This window comes from Melopsittacus undulatus, chromosome 1 (genome assembly GCF_012275295.1).
Source record: "Melopsittacus undulatus isolate bMelUnd1 chromosome 1, bMelUnd1.mat.Z, whole genome shotgun sequence".
Lineage (NCBI taxonomy): Eukaryota > Metazoa > Chordata > Aves > Psittaciformes > Psittaculidae > Melopsittacus > Melopsittacus undulatus.
This window is the reverse complement of record NC_047527.1, coordinates 136,159,000-136,180,876: the sequence shown is the minus strand read 5'-3', so window position 1 is coordinate 136,180,876 and position 21,877 is coordinate 136,159,000. Positions and strand designations below refer to the sequence as shown.

Below are 21,877 nucleotides of genomic sequence, written 5' to 3'. Positions count from 1 at the left end.
CTATACACTTTTATCAGCACCTCCTCTCATACACACCACGCACTCCAAACCTCCCGTTCATTCCCATTAAATTCTGGCATTAGCACTGATTGGGTTATGTGAATTAGCCAGCAGTGATGTGTATTTATTTCTTGTTAAGCTTGTGTGTACACCCATTACAGGTTAATATATATTGAATACTTAAATTACTACTATTTACCTGACAGTGTACAGGTTTTTTGTTCTCTAACAAACTTAAATCTGTGAAGGAAGATAAGACAAGGGGAGTGATGGTGTCATTCTTAGAACAGTGATAGGTGCTTCCCGTAAAAGCCCACTGATATTCAGGCTCTCAAGTGCAAAGCTGAGAGTACAAAAATATAGGAACAAAAGTATGAGAAGAATAGAAGAAAAATAGCACTACAGGGGCTCTGAAATCACTGTCTCAACAGTACAGGTAAAGGTTAGAGAGCTGCAAGTACCAGTCCCATGGTGTTACTAACACTAGGACACTATGGTACCTAGGTCACAGCACATTTCTTACTATTTCTGGTGTAAATCTACTATCTATATTTTACTCTGCTTGTGTGAGAGTATTTGTTTTAACAGGGCAGGTTTCACACTTTTTGTTTGTTATTTTTAACCAGCAATTGTAAACTTTGAAGTTTTCACCAAAGTCTTTCAGAGTTGTTATTATCGATATTGAAGATACTGAAGAAAGTCTATTTATGCTGTTGTGCACAGTATGTGTGGTGACCCTATTTACTCATATTTACGCATGTAGGTAGCTCCGAAATGGAATATAACCAGAATATAATCCACAAGGTCTGACTTCTACTTTATGCACCTTCTTTTGTTAGAATAAAAAGAAAACCAATAAAAACAGCAATAAAAAGCTGTACCTTTTATCTCTTTCCTTAGGATAATTTCTAGTTAAGGACTTAGTGTATAGTATCTCACCTGCAGATGTTCTTTGTCCTTTATTTGCAAGAAAGACAGAAATGGGTAAGGCGGGTTTATTTTCTCAACATTGAGTCTACTTGCATATACATAATGTAAAAGGCTTCTTTGGAATTATTTCATGGTTTGTTTACTAATATTAGCCAGTGCTTTAAGGAAGCGTTCAGTCTAGCTTAGAGGTGAAGGAATTTAGTCCCCATATGATAAATATATGTTCCTATTTGAGTATAAGAAGTTACTTCCTGCTATTCCTGTGGAGATGAGGCTTCTGGTCCTGATACTAAGGTTCAGTAGGTTAAATGAGAGATTTACACTGCATCAATATTGTGGACACCTGAATTGCAAAAGTTTATAAAATGGACAAAGGTATTTCTGCTGGTGTATATGATGATGCTAGTTAAATTCTTTGACTTACAGTCTCTCTGAATTATTTTTTACATTCAAAACAGTTTCTAGAACAGCAATGAATTTCCAGGATTATAGCATCAGGTCTCATAGGAAATATAGCAGTATGATCATGTTGTAATTTATAGCTTTCTTCTGCTTTCTGTGTCCTCAGTAAGTGTAACTTATAAAAGTTTGCACAGTTTGTGCCAAAACCTTTTTCTGTTTGTGTATTTTTAGTATTTTTCTCTGTGTCTGCTCAGTGCCACTTCTACTTGATGAGATAGAGGAACAATCTACAGTGTAAATACCGGGCTTTATAGGTATTGTTTCAAAACTCTCCATATGAATAACTATTCTCTCTTGGATGAAAACTTTGTAAACAGATAGAAGCATCTGTTGCCATTTAGTCAAGGCATTTTTCATCACTTTCTTTACATTAAGCTTTGGAGAAACAAGGCAGAACTTCAAATTACCTCCTGTAACAACACTGGAATGTGATTGCAACATCTTTATACTTCATTGTTATGAAACAGAAGTTCCACAGTAGAATGAAAGCAACATTTGCTGTAGAAATGCTAAAGGTTCTTCTGTGCTGCTTAGGCTCTTTGTTTCCCTTAAAAAAGAACTAGAAGTAAAACAAAACAACCAGACATAAAAAGGTCAAAAATTCTAATAATTATGTATCTTTGGATATTTTCACAAATGTAAACATCTAAGCTCAGGTGCTCTTGCTTCAAGCTCTTGCAATCATTCAGAAGGTCTATAGTATTTTCATTATAAAAAGTAATAACCTGTGCCTGCTTTAGGTATCTACTGTACTTTTCCACTAAGATTATACTGCTTGTTTGCTCCACAACACTGGCCCTTCCCCAGTTTTCAACATTTTTCCTCTGACTTTTTCATGAGATCATTCTCAGCTGGTGAACCCACTAAAAGATGGTTTGTTTTCTTTTGAATAAGATAATTACATTCTCACCTGTAATGTTCCTCTCATCCTCTTCCAGTCCCAAAATATTGTGGGTTTTTTACAGATCTTGCTCAAGAATACAATGTCAGGAAGTAGTATATTGAGATTCTTAGATTTATTTTGATTTGGAAAGGGTGAGTTTGGGATACATAGTGTAATTGTTTGTAATGATAAATAGTGCAGTATAGAACCCTAACTTTCTGTAACTGACAACTCCTGGACACTGTTCATCATTTTCTGGACCATTTTTGAAATAATTTCTGTCAATTTGTCAGAAAAACATTCTTTGAACATAGTTTATTTTCTACAGCATCACTTTAGAGAAGTGCTCCTTCTCTGAGAAAACTGCACGCAGAAATTCTTGCCATTTAGAGAGATCTCGTTTCACTAGAATAGGCACATACAAGTCCACTGCTTCTCCCCATACAAATTATCACAGGATTATCCTTTAATTTCATGGACTGAGAGAGAAGTATACAAATTGTAAAGGCTCACAATGGTTACTTTCAGCCATAGAGTCCTGCCATCTTAATACTGAAGTGTAACAATTATAGAAAGAAATCAATACAGTAGAAGTCATCATAAGCTGGCATGAAATTGCCATGGGGGAGAATGAGAGGAGAATGCCAGAGGAGACTTAATCTATTTGTCTTGTGCCTCACTGGGATCTCAGGCATCCAGAGGGCATAGCCTGTTCTCAGTTTCCTCCATGGCCACTTGATGGGCTTCAAGTGTAATTTGTTCTCCTTCGTTCTTTTTATGAATAGCAGCTGAAAGTTCTCTGCAATCAGCTTGTGGGCAGTGAATAGCTTCAACTGGCCTTGCATGGTGGAAGCAAGTGAAGGACCATGAAGCTTTCCTGTGTTTTTTGCACTCTTTATATTTCAGTATTTAAAGTATTTTCTCCAGTTACTAATAAATTCCTCTTGTGTATATAGAAACTGCTGTACCACAATGGTTTCTTTATTTCGTAGTCACTTCCAAAGGGGAAACAATCAGCATAGGAAGTCTCATAGGAAGAAAGGGGTATTAGATTTCAAAGAGACAGGAAATGTCTTTTCCAGGTATTTCGCACTGGGTTCAAAATGTCTAACTTAAGTTCTTCCCCCCGTGTGTGCAGGAGTAATGGCTTGTTAATCTATTTCCTGTATTCTTCCACTAGCTCTGTTAGCAGTAACAATAATGTCTGGCTACTAGATACATTGCAACATCAGAAGCAGTACATGCATGGAAGACAAATATCCAAAATGGTATGCAGTGCAGTAGTATTATAAACAGGATCATTAGGCATTATACTTAGTAAAGGCACATGTAAAACATTAAAACTACAAAATATCATGCAATGGTGAAAGTCTAGCATGTCTGTAAACTAAGCACTGACTGTGAGTGGGTGACATAGTGCTTAAAATAGCTGTAAATAAAACAGATTTCAACCCTTTTATTTAATTCCTATTTCAGACAAGTAATAAAGAAAGATATAGACAGGATCACACCGGTAAATGTCTGACAAGGATGTAACTCTTGTCTTTGAAAATGTTTCTATTCAGGAGGACTAAGCCAGGGGAGGTTTAAATTGGATATTAGGAGAAATTTCTTCACAGAGAAAGTGATCAGACATTGGAACAGGCTGCCTCAGGAAGTGGTGGAATCACCATCCCTGAAAGTGCTCAAAAATGTGGTAAATGAGGCCCTCAGAAGTATGGGTTTAGTGGTTGTCTTGGCAGTGCTGGGGTAAAGGTTGGACTTAGTGAACTTAAAGATCTTTTCCAACCTGTCTGATTCTACAGTTCTATGACTGCTCATCTGCAAACCTTCCTCTGTTGAACACTTGAAACTAAGTCATGATCTCAGGATCCTAAATCAGTAGGCTAGATGATTTCAGGGTATAAGAGCTCAGTGTGTTAGTTTGACTTACAGCAGTTTCATTTCTACCATTCCTATTGAACTTCAAATCAATAGAACAGGCTGAAAAAAAAACAGGAAATTAAATATAGGTTCATTACACAAATGGCCCTTCTGCCTCCCGAATGAACTTAAAATTTCCGTATATTTTAGTGGAGGAATTGTAAAACTCCTTAAGAAGTGGGAATCCATGCACTCTCCTCTCCAGTGGGTACCCACAAAGAACACCGAGAAGCAGCTGCATTTCCTCATAAGGGCTAGGAGGGTCCACTTCTGCCGGGTGAGGAAGCACCTCCAGTTCCCATTGACAGAATTCTGGTAGGCACTGTGCATCATTTCACTTGCAGCATTTCAAAGCATATAAAGCTGCACACCACCATGTAAATAGTTAACAACTGCAGTATAGCTTTCTGTAGTTATGTCAGAACTGTGTGCTGGCTATTGCTGCATGATCAATAACACAAATAAAGCTGGTCCAATAGAATGTAATAGCTTTTTACAGAAAAATCAAATGTTGTCAAAATCAGCACAGCTTAAGGGTGGCAAAAGAAATATTTAATTACAACCTTGATTCAGCTTCATGGATTTGAATTGCTGCATGTAATATGTGTGCAATGTGAATTTGTAATTTGAGGTACATACCAAGAAAAAAAGTAAAACGACATTTCTTTAACCAGTTAATAATTTATTCTGAGAGAAAGACCTAGATGTTTCCTTCTGCTAATAGAGTTTAATTTTGAGCAATTAAATCAATTATATAAGCTTACAGTGATTGGTCCTTTGCTCATCAGCCTATGTGTACTTTCTAATACATAGTTCTTTTAGTGTTCACTGGAATATACAGTATTTTTTAATGAAGAGTGGAAAGAGGTACCAGTATAATCAATTTTCTTCCTGACTCATCAACAACTGGAGAAGTCTAAACTTCACATTAGTGACCCCATAACCTGCACAGAGATTTTCAAGAGGAACTTTAATATATGGAAGTGTATGTACTGTAAAATCATTTTGGTCTCAATCAGATTCAAAGAACAGCAGCTGGTAAATGAGCTTGAACTCTAAACTCACTTGCACCTACATGTGCTGACATGAAGTTAAATATTTTCATATGCTATTTTACTCATTCAATTAGGCAATTTTAACTGTTAATGTGGTCATGTTCTCTGTAACAGTAATTTCTGGAATGGGACATCTCTTGTTAAGTTGTCCATGTAGGAACTGTGCAATCAAATCAAACATCCAGAAGAACTGCAGACTGTTCTCCATTTCATAGAGTAACTATGTGAGTCACTTGTTTAATTAATACAGCTTTTTTGATTGCTAGGGAGTTTTTTTCTTTTTTTTTTTCTTTGCAGAGTACTTTGTCATTCTTTTTAATTCATAAATAATTTAGTATTGAAAATGAGAATGGTGGCTGGCTGTGCTCAGTTGCACAAGAAGTCAGATAGATGTTCTCTTCACTGATAAAAGATGAAGACTTGCAGAAACCATCTGGACTTGCAGAAACCATCTTGTAACAGAAAAGAACTGTTACAAGAACTGGGGAAGCACAGCAATGAGATTTATAGCAGTACATAGCTACAGTATTAAGCAAAACCCTTTTGCCATTTTTCACTAAATAAGATGACAGTAAGATTTATCAAGGGAGTGCTGAGTTTAATTGTAACATGGTCTCATTACAAACAGTCAGATAAATTGTGTGCATTAATTATGAAGTAGAGAATTTCATAATAGCCTTTCCCTTTAATTATCTCAATACTAAAACTCTGTCATGGGATGTTTAGCAAACCTATCTCTCTGTATCAGATGGCATGTGATATAAATTTGTGCTGTTTCTTAGGTTATAACTTCTAGGTTTCAGGCTGTTGAGCCAGGGCAATGGTGTGTAGGTCTGTGATTGAAGGTGTTGTTAGCATGGTTCTGGTTCAGCTTGTTTAACTGACTCTAAGTTTATGCTATGTGTATGGCAGAGGTTTCTGGAAACCAGGCGAGTCTTCAGATCAATGTCCTATCCACTTCAGCTTGTTCTGCTTCCAAAGCGAGTGCAGGCATGCAAGCTCCTAATATTCTTCCTTCAAACTTTCATGTGAAAAAAGTCTTTTGATTGTTATAGAAAATGAGCATAGAGGAAAAGAAGCATAGTGAATGTTGGATTTTTATTTTTGTTTTTTTTTTTTTGTCTAAGCTTCTTGTTCCATCTTTAGCAGAAGCACTTCAAAATCATCTTCTACCCATACAACTTGAACATGCAACTAAGTTATTTTAGTCAAAGGCGATATACAAATACACAATGTGAATAATTTTATTAAATTTGCACAGACTTTCAGCACTTAAGTCTCTGAGCTGAAGACTGTTACTCGTAATTTTGCCAAAATTTGTTCTTTCAGGTTGTACACTGATCTGTAGCAGTTCTACTCTGGTTTTGCAAATGCTCTGCATTCCTAAACAGTCTCAAAGACTCAAGATTACATCTTTCTCAATAGGTCATGAATTTATCTTCGATGTGTTTTCTTGTCTAAAAACAATTTAAAAAATCCTACGAGTAATCTAGTACTGTCTCACCATCAACCAATATGAATAAAACAACATTCAGGCTGATAACCTGAAAGTAATACGAAATTCAATGTCTTCTCTATTATTATGGAATCTACACATCAACGTATACCGCAATGTACAGAGGAATAGATTTGTATGACTCATTGCAACTTACCTAGTGTGACTTTCAAGAGTAACAAAAGTTCTGTCTTCCAGTCCATAGATTTCTAATTCTATTCTCTATAAAATGCCATTATTTCTACTCTGGATTTTAAGATTTAGCTAGCTATCACTGAAGGTCATAGAATTAAGTGCTGGGTTTGTTATTTGTGCCACACTGAAGCCTGAATGTTATAAATTTCAGCCTCAGTTCTTGGTGTTTTTTTGAAATATTTTATGGTGCTTAGTATGCTCTAGGAATAGCATTTTTTTCAGTAAATCATTTAAATACTGTGCTAGTTTGGGATTACAGGCACATCTTTCATCATTTGATTTGAACTCCAAGCTCAAGAAGAACAGAAAATGTAATTTTGATTGTATTTTCCTGATGATGTTTTACTGTTGTACTCAAAATGTTCAGCAATATTAGGCTTACAAGCCTTATGAGACATCTGTTGATGTTAACAGAAAGGTTGCCTCTTATTCTAGCCAACACTGAATTAGCTTTACATTGTTTTCTTCTATGAATGTTAAACCAAAAATAATCTAGGTTTATTTTTACATAAATGACAGCAGAATTTTTCCATCTTAAATTTTTCATAAAATCATGGTGTGCTTGGTAAGCTCCAGCATATTCCTGTTCATAATGATATGCAAACCTTCCTGCTCTCCAAGAGCATCCTCCCTACCATTTCTCTTATTTCAGTGTTCCATATTCTGCTTCATGCAATTCACAACAATTAGAATTCAAAGGGAGAGGGAAGGGGGGAAGTCTTTGCATCATATAATTGTATTTTAAACAAGAAGAAACCCAGGAGTAAATTAATTTGATAGCTACAGATGCATTTGGGATGTACGATCTGTAAGTCTTACACTGTAACACCATCATTAAACTTCACTGCAAGTACCTGATTTTAATTCTTTTGGCAGTATGGGGATTTAGTTTTATGTTGGCAGTGGGAGCAGCATGTCAGTGCATAAATGGTAATGATACTTATTCCCTAGTTAGACAAATAAAAATGACAGGCTAAGTGAAGCACTGCACTGAACCAGAATGCATTTTTAAATTGCATTATTTGGAGAATGAGAAAAGTCTGCTTTAATATAATAATCATTTATTGGAAGACTTTAATTAAATTTAAGTGAAAGGTGAGTAACTGAAGCAAAGTCTTAAGAGCAAATTGATCATTGAATAAACCTCAGCATTGTCTTTAAAGTACTGAAATCTTAGCAATATCAGTCATAGTATTTTATCCCTTGTGTAAATAAATAGTAACATAAGTGAACCTGTTAAAACTTAATGGATGTATAACTCTTGTGACAGTTAATGCTGAAACAGATGTATTTTTCCTCTTTCATATTTTAGTTTATGAATTCTGTCCCTCCCTTCCCCATTCATGAACAATATATCCCTGTAAGGGGATTAGGCATACCAACCTGAGTTTTCCATTAAAATAGTTCATTATTTCTCTAAATTTATGAATATATATCAAGGGATTTTGGGTTAGTTAATAGTATTTTATTTTAATACATACACATGAATCCATATGCACATAGTCCTGAAAAGTGTGAGGTAACTGTCTTGGGACTAGACTGCTCCTAAGCTCCTGCTAGCAAGCTGTAGGGTAAACATTCTTTAATAAGCAACAAGCGAAAAATAGTCTTTTCTCCTTCAAAGTGAAATGAAGATAGGTTCCTCCCATAAAATTTATACTTTTTTCCTTTTATTTCAAGATAAGGAGGCACAGGCAAAAAAAATAAAAGGTGGATAGACCTTCATATCTTATCTGGAAAGGGTGTGAGCCAAGGATGAATGTCTAAGGCACAAACACTCCAGACACTTCAGGAAGGGCTGAAAATGAGTTATTAAGCTGTGAGATTTGCCAAAGATTTGAATTCAAATTAAAACATTAGGTTTGGTTGATTGATGTCCGTGTCAATATGCTATTTTTTTAATTTATCATTGATACTGTTAGTTAATCTATCATGCATGTTAGTTGCGTTTTACACAAGTGCATTAAGGTGTAATGGAAGCGTGAATCTTTGCTGTGCTTGTTTCATATGGAATAAATATGGTGCTCTGAAAGACAGCTGACAATGCTTTTGGATGAAATCTTTTTCCCTCACAAAAAAAACCCCAAACCAAACCTAAAGAAATAAACAACAAACCCAAGAAACAAAAAAGATATAAAACAAAGGATAAACAGCTCCATGTAGCCCCAGAATGTCCCACAACTCTACTTTTAAGGATTCCCTTGATAAATCATATATAAAAAAAATTGTTTGAATTTTGATAAAGGTCAGCTTTAGCTTATTTGGAGCATAGAGAGCTTAACCTTTTTTAAAATACAGGTGTGTCTGTTCAGACAACGTAGTAGTCTGAGTGGCAGCATAACACGGCACCTTTCAAATTCCTCCAAAGCTTCTGTGTTTGTCACCAGTCTTTGGTCAAAGTGGTTTTGTCAATGTGCTGACATCTGTCTCAGAGGCAGTTATAAATTACTGTTTGATGATGCAGTGAGGCAAGCTGTATGTAGCCATGAGGAACCATCGTATGACAGTGCTATGTGGACTGTTGGACTTGATTTTATTTCAGATCAGTGATGTAAAACCAGAAGTTGCATTCTTGTTTGCAGGCAGTTGGGATTTTGCTTTTAAGTGTATGTCCAGTAGTGCCTTCCTATGAAGCTGAAGTATGATGTCAAATGATATAGAATTCAGGCTGCAACTCACGTTTTATTTTTGTGTTCTACAGATAGTAACTTCATCCTTGCAAATGCTCAGGTGGCTAAAGGATTCCCTATTGTATACTGCTCAGATGGCTTCTGTGAGCTTGCTGGATTTGCACGAACTGAAGTCATGCAGAAGAGCTGCAGCTGTAAATTTTTACTTGGTGCTGAAACAAATGAGCAGATGATTCTTCAAATTGAGAAATCATTGGAGGAAAAGGTAGAATTCAAAGGAGAAATCATGTTCTATAAGAAGAATGGTAAGTTTTTTCCTTACTGTTTTTTTGTCCCAAAAATGAAACTTCACATTTATGCATATAATAAATCACATGCATTTTTATATAATGATATTGTATATCTATAATCAGACCTACAAGAACAGAATTGAATAGAGATGGTTGTGTGCATATTGAGACTATGTTTATATTAGTGTTACTGATTTCGTATAAACATATGACAAGTTACAAAGCTACAAAGAAGAAATTCAGGGTCAAAAATGGCAAAGTGAGACTGTGCTATCTGTACTCAGTGTGATGCTGCATTTTTTACTTTTCCTTATATTAAAGTTCTTATCCCTTATTACTGAAACTGTAACTAAAAAATTAAAAATACTCACCATAAGGTAGACAGTGGCTATGTAAAATTTTCTGTCTCATCAGTTAAATGCTCAGAATTTTGAATTATCCAGATGACTCATTCTCCACAGCCACTATATCTAAATACCATAATAATAATTTTCAAAAACTGGATAAGCTGCACTCTAAGTAAATTTTATATTTAGGTATATATTGTCACACTAAATAAAATCTGGGCATTAAGCAGCTCCATAGTCTTCAGTACATTTAGAGTTGCACTGCCAAAGATTTCACTCCTATGGCAGGTCATATAAAAAGACTGTTTTGTAGCCAACATGAGTGAGCCATGGAAGAAAGCATCCCATGATGCATACTTATCACCTGCTTTAATTTATATCAGGCTCCTTCAGTGTACCTGTTCTGTAAGCATTTACACTGCCATCATTCATGTGATCTTCACATACATGTGATCTTCAAACAGGTGACACTGAGATACTGACAGGATTGCTTTCATACGTGCTCAGTGATCCTTTGGCTTAATAGATCCGTGGGGGTCTCTTGAGTATTGCTTTCTGTTTCATTGTATGGCTACGATTTTTAGGTATATGTTTAGAGCATGTTTTCCTCATAGATCCTGCTTATGACTTTACTAATGAAACTTTTTCCCCTCAAATATTATATTAAATACTTCAGAAAGTTATTTTCTGAAAGTTATTTTCTAAAACATAACTGGATATTGGCAAGAAGATAGACTGATTTAGAGTGATAGAAGGCTTGTTAGGCTTGTCAATTTCCTTGACTTAAGAAAATGTTTCTTAGTTGGCTTGTGTTCTTGACTGCTGTTTTTCACAGTATGAAATTTTGATGTTATTTTGAAGATGCTTCTAAATGCTTCCTCTTGTCTTTTTTGGGGAGGCTTGGGAGATGTCTGTTATTAGGTTTTAGCATTTAGAAGAGAATTCCACAGTTTCTTAAGCTCATGTTTCAGGAAGGTTTTTTTTAAAAAAGTCTCAAATATGTAAATCATGTCTGTATATAGGAAAAAATTGTCTTAATCTGGAAGGATAAGAGCTGTTTTTCTTCAGCATTGTCTAGTGATGAGGGGCACAGTGAGAAGAGATTTTAATGTATGTAAATTAAAGAACTAAAGCTAATACGTTCATTTTACTTTGTCCTGAATGATAAATTGTGATTCCTTTGACTAAGAAGAGGTGCTTCAAACCTATAATAGGTATGATTTATGCAGGCAGAAGAGATTGCAGGTCAATTTGCTTATCAGTGGAGTGGCTGAACCACAGATAAATAGATAAAGAGAAATCGTTTAGGATAAAAGAATTCCCACAATCTGTCCTACTTGCATCCCTGTGTATAATTTGACTGGAAGCCATTCCAAGACATTTTCTGAGTATGAATAATTTTCTCAGACTGCCTCTTGTATTTTTCATTTTCATGTATTTCTGTACCACTGGGAAACAGAAATGAATAGGTATTAAAATAACATGAGATGGTTCTTTGATAAAAGCAAAATTAATCTTAAAAAATAATGCTTTTTTTTCCTTTTCTACAGAGCTGCAAACTGCAGGCAGCATATTTGGTAAATCATCCTTTTTAGAAAAACGGTTTTTGGGGGGTTTTGTTTGGTTTCATTTTTGGTTTGTGATTTGTTGGTTTTTGGGGGCATTTTTCAGAAAAAAAGATTGAACTTCTGAACTGTTGGGTTTATTCAACGTTGTCTGAGGGGAAAAAAAAAGGTGTCTTTGTTGCAAGAAAATCTTTTAAAATATTTTAAGACATATGAACTTTGGGAATAATAGCCTTAAAATGACTATACAGATACACAGGCCCAGCTACCAGACCAAATTAAAACTTTCAGAGCAAACTTCAGGAATAGGAATTTAGCTTCAGGGATAGCTCTGAAGGAACTGGTTCTGATCTCAAAAAATGTCCCTTAGCATACTTATTAGAAGCTTAATAATGAGTACATCATTATGATAATAAAAGACTGAGAGGGAAATGGATGCATGAACACAATAAATTATGCTTGGTTTCTTCTGGGTTTGATCTAAAATGTAGAAGCTTGAAATCAGTAATTATTTTTTCTTTTACATGTATGTCTCATTTTCTGGGAAAGAAACTCAAACTTCCAAAACTGAATATGAATTGATTTCTTAAATACCATATGTTTTAATATTTTTAATTTGACCTATACTCAATTTAAAACTGATTTAGTCTTTCTCATTTCATTAGATTGCTCATTCTAAATAAGTAGTGATTCAAAGTAGAGACTTTAAAGCTCTTAATGTTTTGAATTTGGTAAACTGGAATATGAGCCTTTCACAGCTATTTAAACATCATTTAAGAATCAACATATCACTTTTGCTCAACAGTTGTTAGTTAAAGGAATGATTGTTATAACTAAAGCAACTCCAGCTACCCATGTGCTATATACAATTTCATGGAAGTTCCAGACTGTTCTGAGCTGTCACTGTAGAGAGAAAAAGTTGACTGCAAGGAGTTAGGTAAGGAGCTGAATAAAATGTCTGTGGGATGAAATGCAAGATTTCCTTGTCTTTCTTATTTGGGTTTGGATCTTAATAGAAGGATGATCTTCAGCAGTTATACTCTGATCAAACTAGAAAACAATCCTCCTGGAATTGACTAGAAGTGAATGAGAACTTGTCTCTTATCTGTGCTGCTTCTTTGGCATTTTAACAAATCCTTAGAACAGTTAAACTCTTTGTACCTTCTCATCCAGGGTATTTCTTGCCATATTAGCACAGAGCAGTATTAAGATCTGTAGCAGCAGCAACTTCAGAGAGAGATGTTTTTTGAAAATTTCACTCAAAAGACACTTCCCAGCATAGTTTCAGTATATATTTTGATTGCTCAGTCAGTTTCTAACCTAATTCATCACAACTGTATTGGGTTTTGAAAACAAACAGAAAATTAAACTATTTAAAGGCAAGGAATTTTATGATTGTTGCCTTCTTCAAGTAGTTTTAAAATTATATAGTTTTAAAATTATATAGCTTAGGAGCTGATTGTTTAAGTGATTTTTTTCTTCTCTATTTCTACACTTTCTTCAAAACATCTGCAACAAATTAAGTTGTCAATTATGATAACGTAAATGCAAAGTAGCCCTTTTGAATTCAAGTGAGTTTTGAGAAAAGAACTCATTCCCTGAATCACTCTTTTTAGAGTAATCTCAAAGCAAATGGACACTAGACTGAGGAGCTACATTTAGACAAATACTACTTTTTTTCCTGCCAGACCACTGCAGAAATTTATCAATAGCAAGTACATGTAGTTAAATGAGAGTTTCACCATGCCCCAGACAGAAGCAGAAATATGTAGCAATGTGGATTTTTTCCTCTTCTGTTACAGCCAAAGATGATTTTACAATAAGTCCTATAATCATTTACTTAGTCCAGTCTAAGCTTTTCTGTCTTCAGCTGCTGAGAAGGTTATAACTTGGTTCCCTTATGACCCTATCAGACTCACTTCCTATGTCTCACATATCAGTCTGTAGTATTTAAAGAGGTCTGTTCTTACTCATAACCTCTTAAGACCTGCAGCCCTACAATTTTCCTTTGCTGAAATTGGCCTCTTTCTGTCTATAAGTAACTCGTGTGAGACACTATGCAATCAGTGATGGCCACTTCTGACTTAAGGGCATCTGGTTGGCTTCCCTGTGTTGTCTGTTGTATCTGTGCACCCCAGCAAACAGGGCTGTTTGCACAGCCTTTTGTGGCAATTAAAAATCCCTCCTGTTACTGGACTGGAGTGAATGGGTGTTGCTGGAACCACTGTTTCCAGTTTACGTAGGGCTTGGGCACAAGCACAGTTTGCTTCATCTCTGACAGACCACAGGGACACAAGGGACACTTTGCCATTCTCTATGTCCATACTGATATAAACACCTTCTGAGGTATGCCTTAGGTATGTGACTAGTAGTTCTTGGCCCCTAAAAATTTGGCAAGTAACCTGTAAAGTCACAAAGGCACAATATAGTTATTTCCTAAATCTTTTAATTTTTAGATTCAGCATGATTAAATCAAGGTATTTTGGCTCTTCTCATCAGTATTGGAGAATGTGTATTATCTGCAAAGTCAGGTTCAAGGTCTATTTCAGATGAGCAGAATATGAATATATAAAGGGTGAAAGTCAGAGCCTTCTCCTGAGTCACTGGATGCCATCAGACAAAAGACGATTTGAAGTCTAGGTGCAACAGTATTCTCACATGAGCATCAGTAACAGCCAGAGGCAAATGAAATAAGCCTTAAGCCATGAAGCATCATCCATATAGCGTCTGCTGTGGTTACAGTTGAATAATGTGGCTACAGGATAACAAAGGCTCCATTACATTACTTTCAGTTAAGGTATGACTTGTGTTAAGCAGACAGAAAACTTTTTTTTTAATGAGATTAATCTAATTTAAAATTATAGATTTAATTAATTATAAAGAAACTTAATAAAAATTAATTTCCTTTGAAATGGAAGAAAATTAGGTTTAGCTAAAGCTTTTCCTCTCTACAAAAGTACAGTTGCTCATTGCAGAAATTATATCTTTTTTTTCCAACAAGAAATTTAAAAACATACTTTTAATGGTTGTATGAAAATATCCTGTACCATTCTGAGACACGGGAGTTGCATGGTACCTTTTTAATATTAACTGACTCCCTGTTTTAACAGCCTCCTGAAATCCAACATGACTTTGGGAAATGTTAAGCCCAGCACTTAGGAAAGAGGCATTAGTAAGAATTTTCTATTTGAGAAAAAAAAAAAGAGCAAAACCAAACCCAAACATCCATACAGAGATACCCATTTTCTAGTGACGTCTAATTACTAATGTAGAGGAAGTCCCTTGACCAGTTGCTTGGCAAAATATCTCAGCAACATGACCTCACTGATGCTCCATTGCTGCTCTAAAAATAAGAAAGCTAAAAAGCTTTTGTGGTTGCTTTGCTCACATTAGCTAAATTATAGTACAGAATACAAGAGGAGGGGAATAAAAAGAGAACAAAACACTGAAAAAATAACCCGAGAATAATATGTAATTTCAATTACATGAGCCATAAACAATAATTTATATATTTTTAAAAGCACTCTTTTCTTTGTCCCCTTTCTCTATCTTCTCCTCTCCCCTTCCCTTTCCTTCTTTCCTTCCTTTCTCCTCCCCTCTCCTCTCTGTTCCCTTCTCCTTATTTTCTCCCTCTTCCCTTCTCTCTGTGTTTTTCTTCCCCCATCCATATAGCTCAGTAGACATTAGAAATTTTAATTGATCTTGAGGAAGACATTCTTTTTTTTTAAAAAAAAAGTATAGTTGTGGGTATGACCAGAAAGCATGTCCTTTTTCTTCCTCTGTTTCACAGAAGAGGGAATTCTTTGGCTCCTTTTCTCTCCTAACAGTTCATTTGATTTACCCATGGCCTCTGATGTGTAGTCTTGAAGTGTGTAGATGTTTTAGAGACAGTACCAACTTCTGAAGCAGAAGAGAAAGATGGGGCAAACTTCTGCTCCTCTGGAGAACCCTGGCTTAAAATATGCAGAGCCTGGAGTGAAGCAGTCAGCAACAGCCTGTGAGGGGACAAAACAAGGGGATGAACTTCAGCTAGAAGAGGAGAAAAAAAAATGGGGTGGAAGTAAAATCCCCTGTGTACAATGTGATCTAAAGCATCTGAGATCCTTTGCTGTAATTTAATGAGACTTCAACATGACTGCTGCTTACTCACTGACAGTGCTGATACTTTGTTCTGATGACACTCGCAGTGACATTGGCTAATAGCTTCTTTCAATAGCAACATGATTTATTAAAAACATAATTCCCTGAGAAAAGATTTGTTCTCCTAGAAGCACACTGTAAAGTAAATAAATCCATATGAGAGTTTCCTGCTACTTACTGCATTGTTACAAAGTGATGGGCTTTTCATTGCTTACAGATGCTTACAGATTAGTGTTTCCACCCAGGCACCCTGGGCTTCCAACAACACTTAATATGAATGGCTGTTGGTAATGCTGAATGCACTTTTGCATTTTTAAAATATCTATTTCATTATGCAACTTTCTACACATCCATTTTTAGTGAGAGAGGTAGGTATTTACCTATTGTACTACGTCAGACCAGTCACTCTTCAAATTTCCTCACAATTTTATGGCCACACTGAGGCAACTGATGGCCTCTCTCTTTTTTTCATAGTTTTAAATCATATTTTAGTTAAAAACTGACTTGTTGTCCCCATGCTTCACCTTGAGTTAGGCTGGTTTTTGGTTGAAAAAAAATCAAAGTACCATTTCTCCTAATGGCTACCTGCCTTCCTTCTACTGACATTTACTTATTTTGTTCATGATCCCCAAGTCCACACACTGGATCATGGTATAGACTAATTGCCACCTCCCATGCTGACAATTGTGATGGGTTTTTGCATTAGTTCCCTGATTTTCTGGAGGAGCAGGAGGACGCTCATGGTAGCACTGTCTGTCAAACTCTCCCAAGGATTTGGCTAGGGAAGTGCAAAAGCAGTCTGATTTTATAGAGCACTTAAGTAATTAAATGGTTAAAACCTGCTACTTTCCAACTGGCAGGGTTACTATAATTCTTTTCATGCTCAGAGTGTGTTTACAGCATGTGCAAGTGGTGAACTGGGAAGTTTAATCCTCTCTACAGTGTTATGTAATTCCACAGTGTTTCAAAACCCTTCTGCACAAAAACATAAACCTGACAGGATTGAGATATCAGTCTGGATCTGTGACTTGACCCCTTATCATGTCCCAGCTTTAGCCACTTCCTTCCAGAAAGGTGCCCATGGGCAGCAGGCCATGTGCAGGTTGAAATATGAGCTCAACAGAAAATCCTTGAGCTTGCTGAAAATTGCTGATTAATATGAGCAGATACAATTAAAATAATAGGAACTATAGAGGCACTGCTATTCTCATTAAGCAATAAAACTTCTCTGAACTAGATTAATGGAAAAATAAGTGGAAAATTCATTATCAGTTTCTAAAATGGAGCTTTGCAAATGTAAGTAGAGAACTAACCAGCAGAATGCCCTTTCTGTCTAAAGCTGTATGAACAAGCATGAGGCTGGGACCAGAACCTCTCCCAGTGCTGGAAAACCTCACATATCACAAAGTCCAGACCTTCTGTTTCTGCCACTGGAAGAGACCGTAGAAACAGGGTTCTGAAAATATGTTGCATGAAGATATTTTTTTTATATTGCTACCACCTGTTATTTGAAACTCAAAGGTGGAAAATTTTCTTTGTAACTGCAGTGATCTGTTCAATATTGCTGTGGTTTTGCTTACAGGAAATTTCATGTAATTTTGAGACTTTAAAAAAAAATAAAATAATGAACTTAAAAGCAAAATAACATCATTTGAAAATGTGTCTGTATTTAGATGAATGTAGGCTATAGCTTCTCCTGATGTCAAAATGTCAGACACAATTTCAGAGCCCTTAGGCAGCTTACAGGGAGAACCTGAGAGAAAATAAATCCCGTGTGTATAAATACATGGTTTTTTATATATATAATTATATGCATAAATGTATATGCACACATGCATACACGTATAGGAGAGATCATCCTGGCTTAAGAAAATTTCTTGCTTTAATTTTTTTCCAAAGTACATCCCTCAGTAGACTGAGAAATCATATTTACTGCTGTGATTACATGTTGGATTAGCAGCTCGGAAAATCCAAAAGGAATAAAGGCCATAGACTGTAAGCACAGTTTTAACAATATATTTCAAAAATATAGCAATCAAGGGAAAAGAAACTACTCATTTTGGGACTGCTCAAATCTAAGCAATGAAAAAAGCAGAATTCAGCTGAAGAATGTAAAGACTACGCTGCTCAGGAAGAATTGAGACTATTTCTGAAACAGTCTGTGTAATAATATTGAAGAACCAGTACTTTGTTTTGGTTTTTATTTGGTTTGTTCTGTTGGAGGTTTTTCCACTTTAACTGTAGATATTCATATTTATTTATATAAATAGTCTGTGTCAATTAGTACTTTCCCAGGAGTTAGCTGACAAATGCTGAATACCTTATACTGTTATAACCATGACAGAATAATGATCTTTGGAGTTGGAGGAAAAGTAAACTGCAGACTGATAATATTTGTGAATCTGTCCTGAAGCTTTTTGCATTTAAACAGAATACATTTCATTGACTTAACTGAGTTTTTAGGTAATCCTGTGTATTTTGCTAATTGTTATAAATGTAACCTGGTAAACGTATTACATAGGGGAAGTATTTATCTACTTAAATGCAGGGTTTTTTTCTAAGCTGGATGGAGATAGGAAAAGGAAATTAGAGCAGACAAAAAGTAAGCAGTACACAGAAGGATAATGTATGTCACATGGCTTTAACAGGTATTGATTAGCTTCACTGCTTTTGCTCAGTGAAAACACAAATGTAACTGGAGGATTTTGAGATGAAGTTTCATTAAGTAGGAAAGATAGCAGAGATATAAAAGGAGAGACAGGAAAGCTGAGTAAACAAAGCTGAAATGTAGATGTGCTGGAGTTCATAAATTAGTTTGCATAAAATGTGCACTGCAGACTGTGCTAGCTGCTGCATACAAAAAATATCAAGAACACTAAGGTTGAAAAAGTCATGCACTCAAACTAGGAGCTGCCATAACAGGCAATGTCTGTGTCCACATAGTAATACATGGAGATGGGTTAAGCCTGTCTCTGCTTATCACTGACAGTATGCAGGAGAAGCAAGTATAGGAGATTGCTGAGCTAAAAAGTGTCTCCTCTTAGAACATCCTTTTGCTCTCTCCTTCTCTCCATCATGGCAGTAATGGCAGAAAAAGTTAGACATGCTGGGCAACATGATGTGAGTCACTGAGTTACCTGGCATCAGAGGGAACACAGTATAGGTTGAAGCTCAGCACAGAAAAAAAGGGTGGAAACACATAGGTGGATGATTTGCACATTCTCTGATGAGATGTCGTAGATTTTAACAGCTTCATGTGGTATTCCATTGCCTATACAAGTGGATGCAGAGATATTTTTAACAGAATTTTCTAAATTAGCTCCATAGTTTTCACACCTAATTTTTCATACTGAAATGCAATTTTTACTTTGTTATCAAGGCATCTTATATATCACCTTCCCTCTACCAAGTTCTTGGCATACCACTGTATTCTGGCTTAAGATATTTTGGAATGGATTTACACTGACTGTCAAAACTTGTAGGGAGAGTTTCTGGCAGGATACAAGCATGATCAGTTTTCCATACAGAACCTGGCGAAACAAGTTCTTGAGCCTTTTTTACTACTTTTATAAAACTGTTGGCACAAGCATCAGTGACCATTTAAGTCAGTTATCTGATAGCCCATATGTGCTCTTGTTAGTGTTCCTGCACTATTGCCAGACCAAAGACTGTCACTAAGGTACAGCACACAGGCTGTCAGATACAGTAGCAGAATTCAAGTAAGAAAAAGTATGGTAGATTTTATTAATACGTACATGTGTTTTCTGTAGAGATAATGGAGAAGAATGAGGTGTTTATTTGCTTGAAGCAGCAAAACTTTGAATTATCTGTGTTAATTGATCATTGTCAAGTATTAATGAGAAAGTACTCTAATTATAGCTATACACTTTTTCTTTCAGCTTCATTCCCTTTCTGTTTAGTTCAGTTGCCTTTAAAAAAAAAAACCTTAAAAAGCATTGTTTTCTTCTTTACACCTTGCTCTTCTCAACAAAATGTTGACATCTTGTCAAAACATTCAAAATGAAATGTTATCAGTGACACTGGGAATCTTTGGATAAGCTAATGAAAGAGAGAGCTTGGTTTCCCCAAGCAAAGTCTTTGGCATCCTGGTCTGTCAGTCTTATAGCGCACACTTTTTGTGATGGAAAAGTGGAAATGAGCAGGCTAAAACTTCTCTGCCATTATCCTGTATCCAGTAGCAGGTTTATTTTGCTAACAATTGGTAACACTGTCAATGAGACCATTCTGTAATGCCGACAATCTGCATCAACCTTGTTGACAAGTTGTTACAGCTATCTATATAAAAACATTTTTATCTTTCGCATAACAAATCCCTGGAGTTGGGGTGGTGAGTTTTACTTGTTTAAGGCTTGATTTACATCTGCTTAAAAGAATATTTAGTTGAATAAGTCAAATACTGAAACAAAGAAATGCACCATATTTATGATGTTTTGTGCTGCTTAATTCTGCCCCCTTATGCATGCATATCATGACAATTATTCCTTGAAGAGTGATTGTCTTGTGCCACAAGATTTGTGTATCTAATATGCAAAACATTTAAACTGTCTTTTTTAATTCAGGTACTCAGTTTTTTAGACTATGAAACATTACGTTTGGTTAGTCTGGTATATTACGTACACATCCAAAGCTTCATGAAAGAGCTCTTCATCTTTATTATTCTTCTTCTCACCACAGGGAGGTAGAAGTAAATCACAGGAATTTGTTCTTTTGTTATTTCCTCCCTTTGAGTGATATAAGTGGTAACACAAGCTGGTTTGGTGTCTATCTGGAGAGTGGTGTGGCGAGTAGTCCTGAGGAAGTGAAAGTCTGGAAGTGGGTGTAACTACTGACAGTTGATACATAGAAAACAAAGAAAGCCTTAAACTTGTCTGCCTGGACAAAACTATTCCCAGGCTGTCAAGAGCAAACAAAGAGCATAGCTTTGCATATGTATCACTGGTTCTAAGTAATTCATAGGAGTACGTATGGTTAAAAAGATACTGCAGAAAAGCTCAATTAAAAATTTTATGAGGGTGCAAAATTAATTTTTGTGAAGAATTACAAAAAAAAAGAATAAAGTTTGTCAGTCCTATTAAATTTCTGTGTTAAACCTCTACAATATTCAGATATCCACCAAAGGCTTCCATTATGAGTATTTCATTGGAATTTGTCCAGGGTGGGCATGGCTAAAGTTTGAGTATTATCGTACAGTGAATACACATAGCTCATCAATAGGGCTAATGGTTTGAGTCTGTTCCTTGGTTTAAGCAGGCCTTATCTTCTAGTGAAAGGAATACTCTGCTCTGAAGGCTATTGGCAATCTGACAACAGGGTTTTGTACAGAATCTCCCTTTCAAATTTGTTGGCCTTTTGACCTTTCTTTTGATTTCTAACTGTCAGAACGAGGAAAGGTAGAAAGGGTGGTAAACAGAGTGACCACAGAGCATTATTTTTTATGTGTATATAAAAGGTGGACTATACCCAAGTTGCTTTGTGATAAGAATATGCTTCATTTGGTCTCTTTCCTGCTTCCCTGTGATGTGCTTATATAAGCCTTGAGGTTATTAAAATGCATTTTGAACCTTCAGTTCATAATGCAAGAGGAAGATTAGACTCTTTCTCCAAGAGTGGTGGCTTGGAGCAATAACATGGGTCTGTATATAAATAAACCTCCTAAAGAAATGTCTTTGATAGGTGACTCTTGACAATACAGAAGATATTAGTGTACACCATCTGAAGCAAGAAAGGAATTTCTGTCTTACAAATGACTACACTCAAAAGAATTTTAACAAAATAGAACCCTTTTTTTGATGAGTTTTTCTTTTGGCTCATACCATTATATGATGCTGGCTTTTAGTAAAAGCTGCGTAGCAGATTGCATTGGATCAGTATGTTTTTCCAAGAATGCTCCTCAGTAGTAAAAGACAGCACACTTTGTTTCTTCACAGAGTGCAAGAGCAAA

General features: G+C 35.8%; 1 protein-coding gene across 1 annotated transcript in view; it reads left to right on the top strand.

Annotated features, from left to right (window-relative positions):
- KCNH8 (potassium voltage-gated channel subfamily H member 8) overlaps positions 1-21,877 on the top strand; it is a 170,460-nt gene that overhangs the window by 45,834 nt on the left and 102,749 nt on the right. The window contains exon 2 of the mRNA XM_005143283.2: positions 9,645-9,878. Coding sequence (XP_005143340.2) covers positions 9,645-9,878 — 234 coding nt within the window. The remainder of the gene's footprint in view (positions 1-9,644; positions 9,879-21,877) is intronic.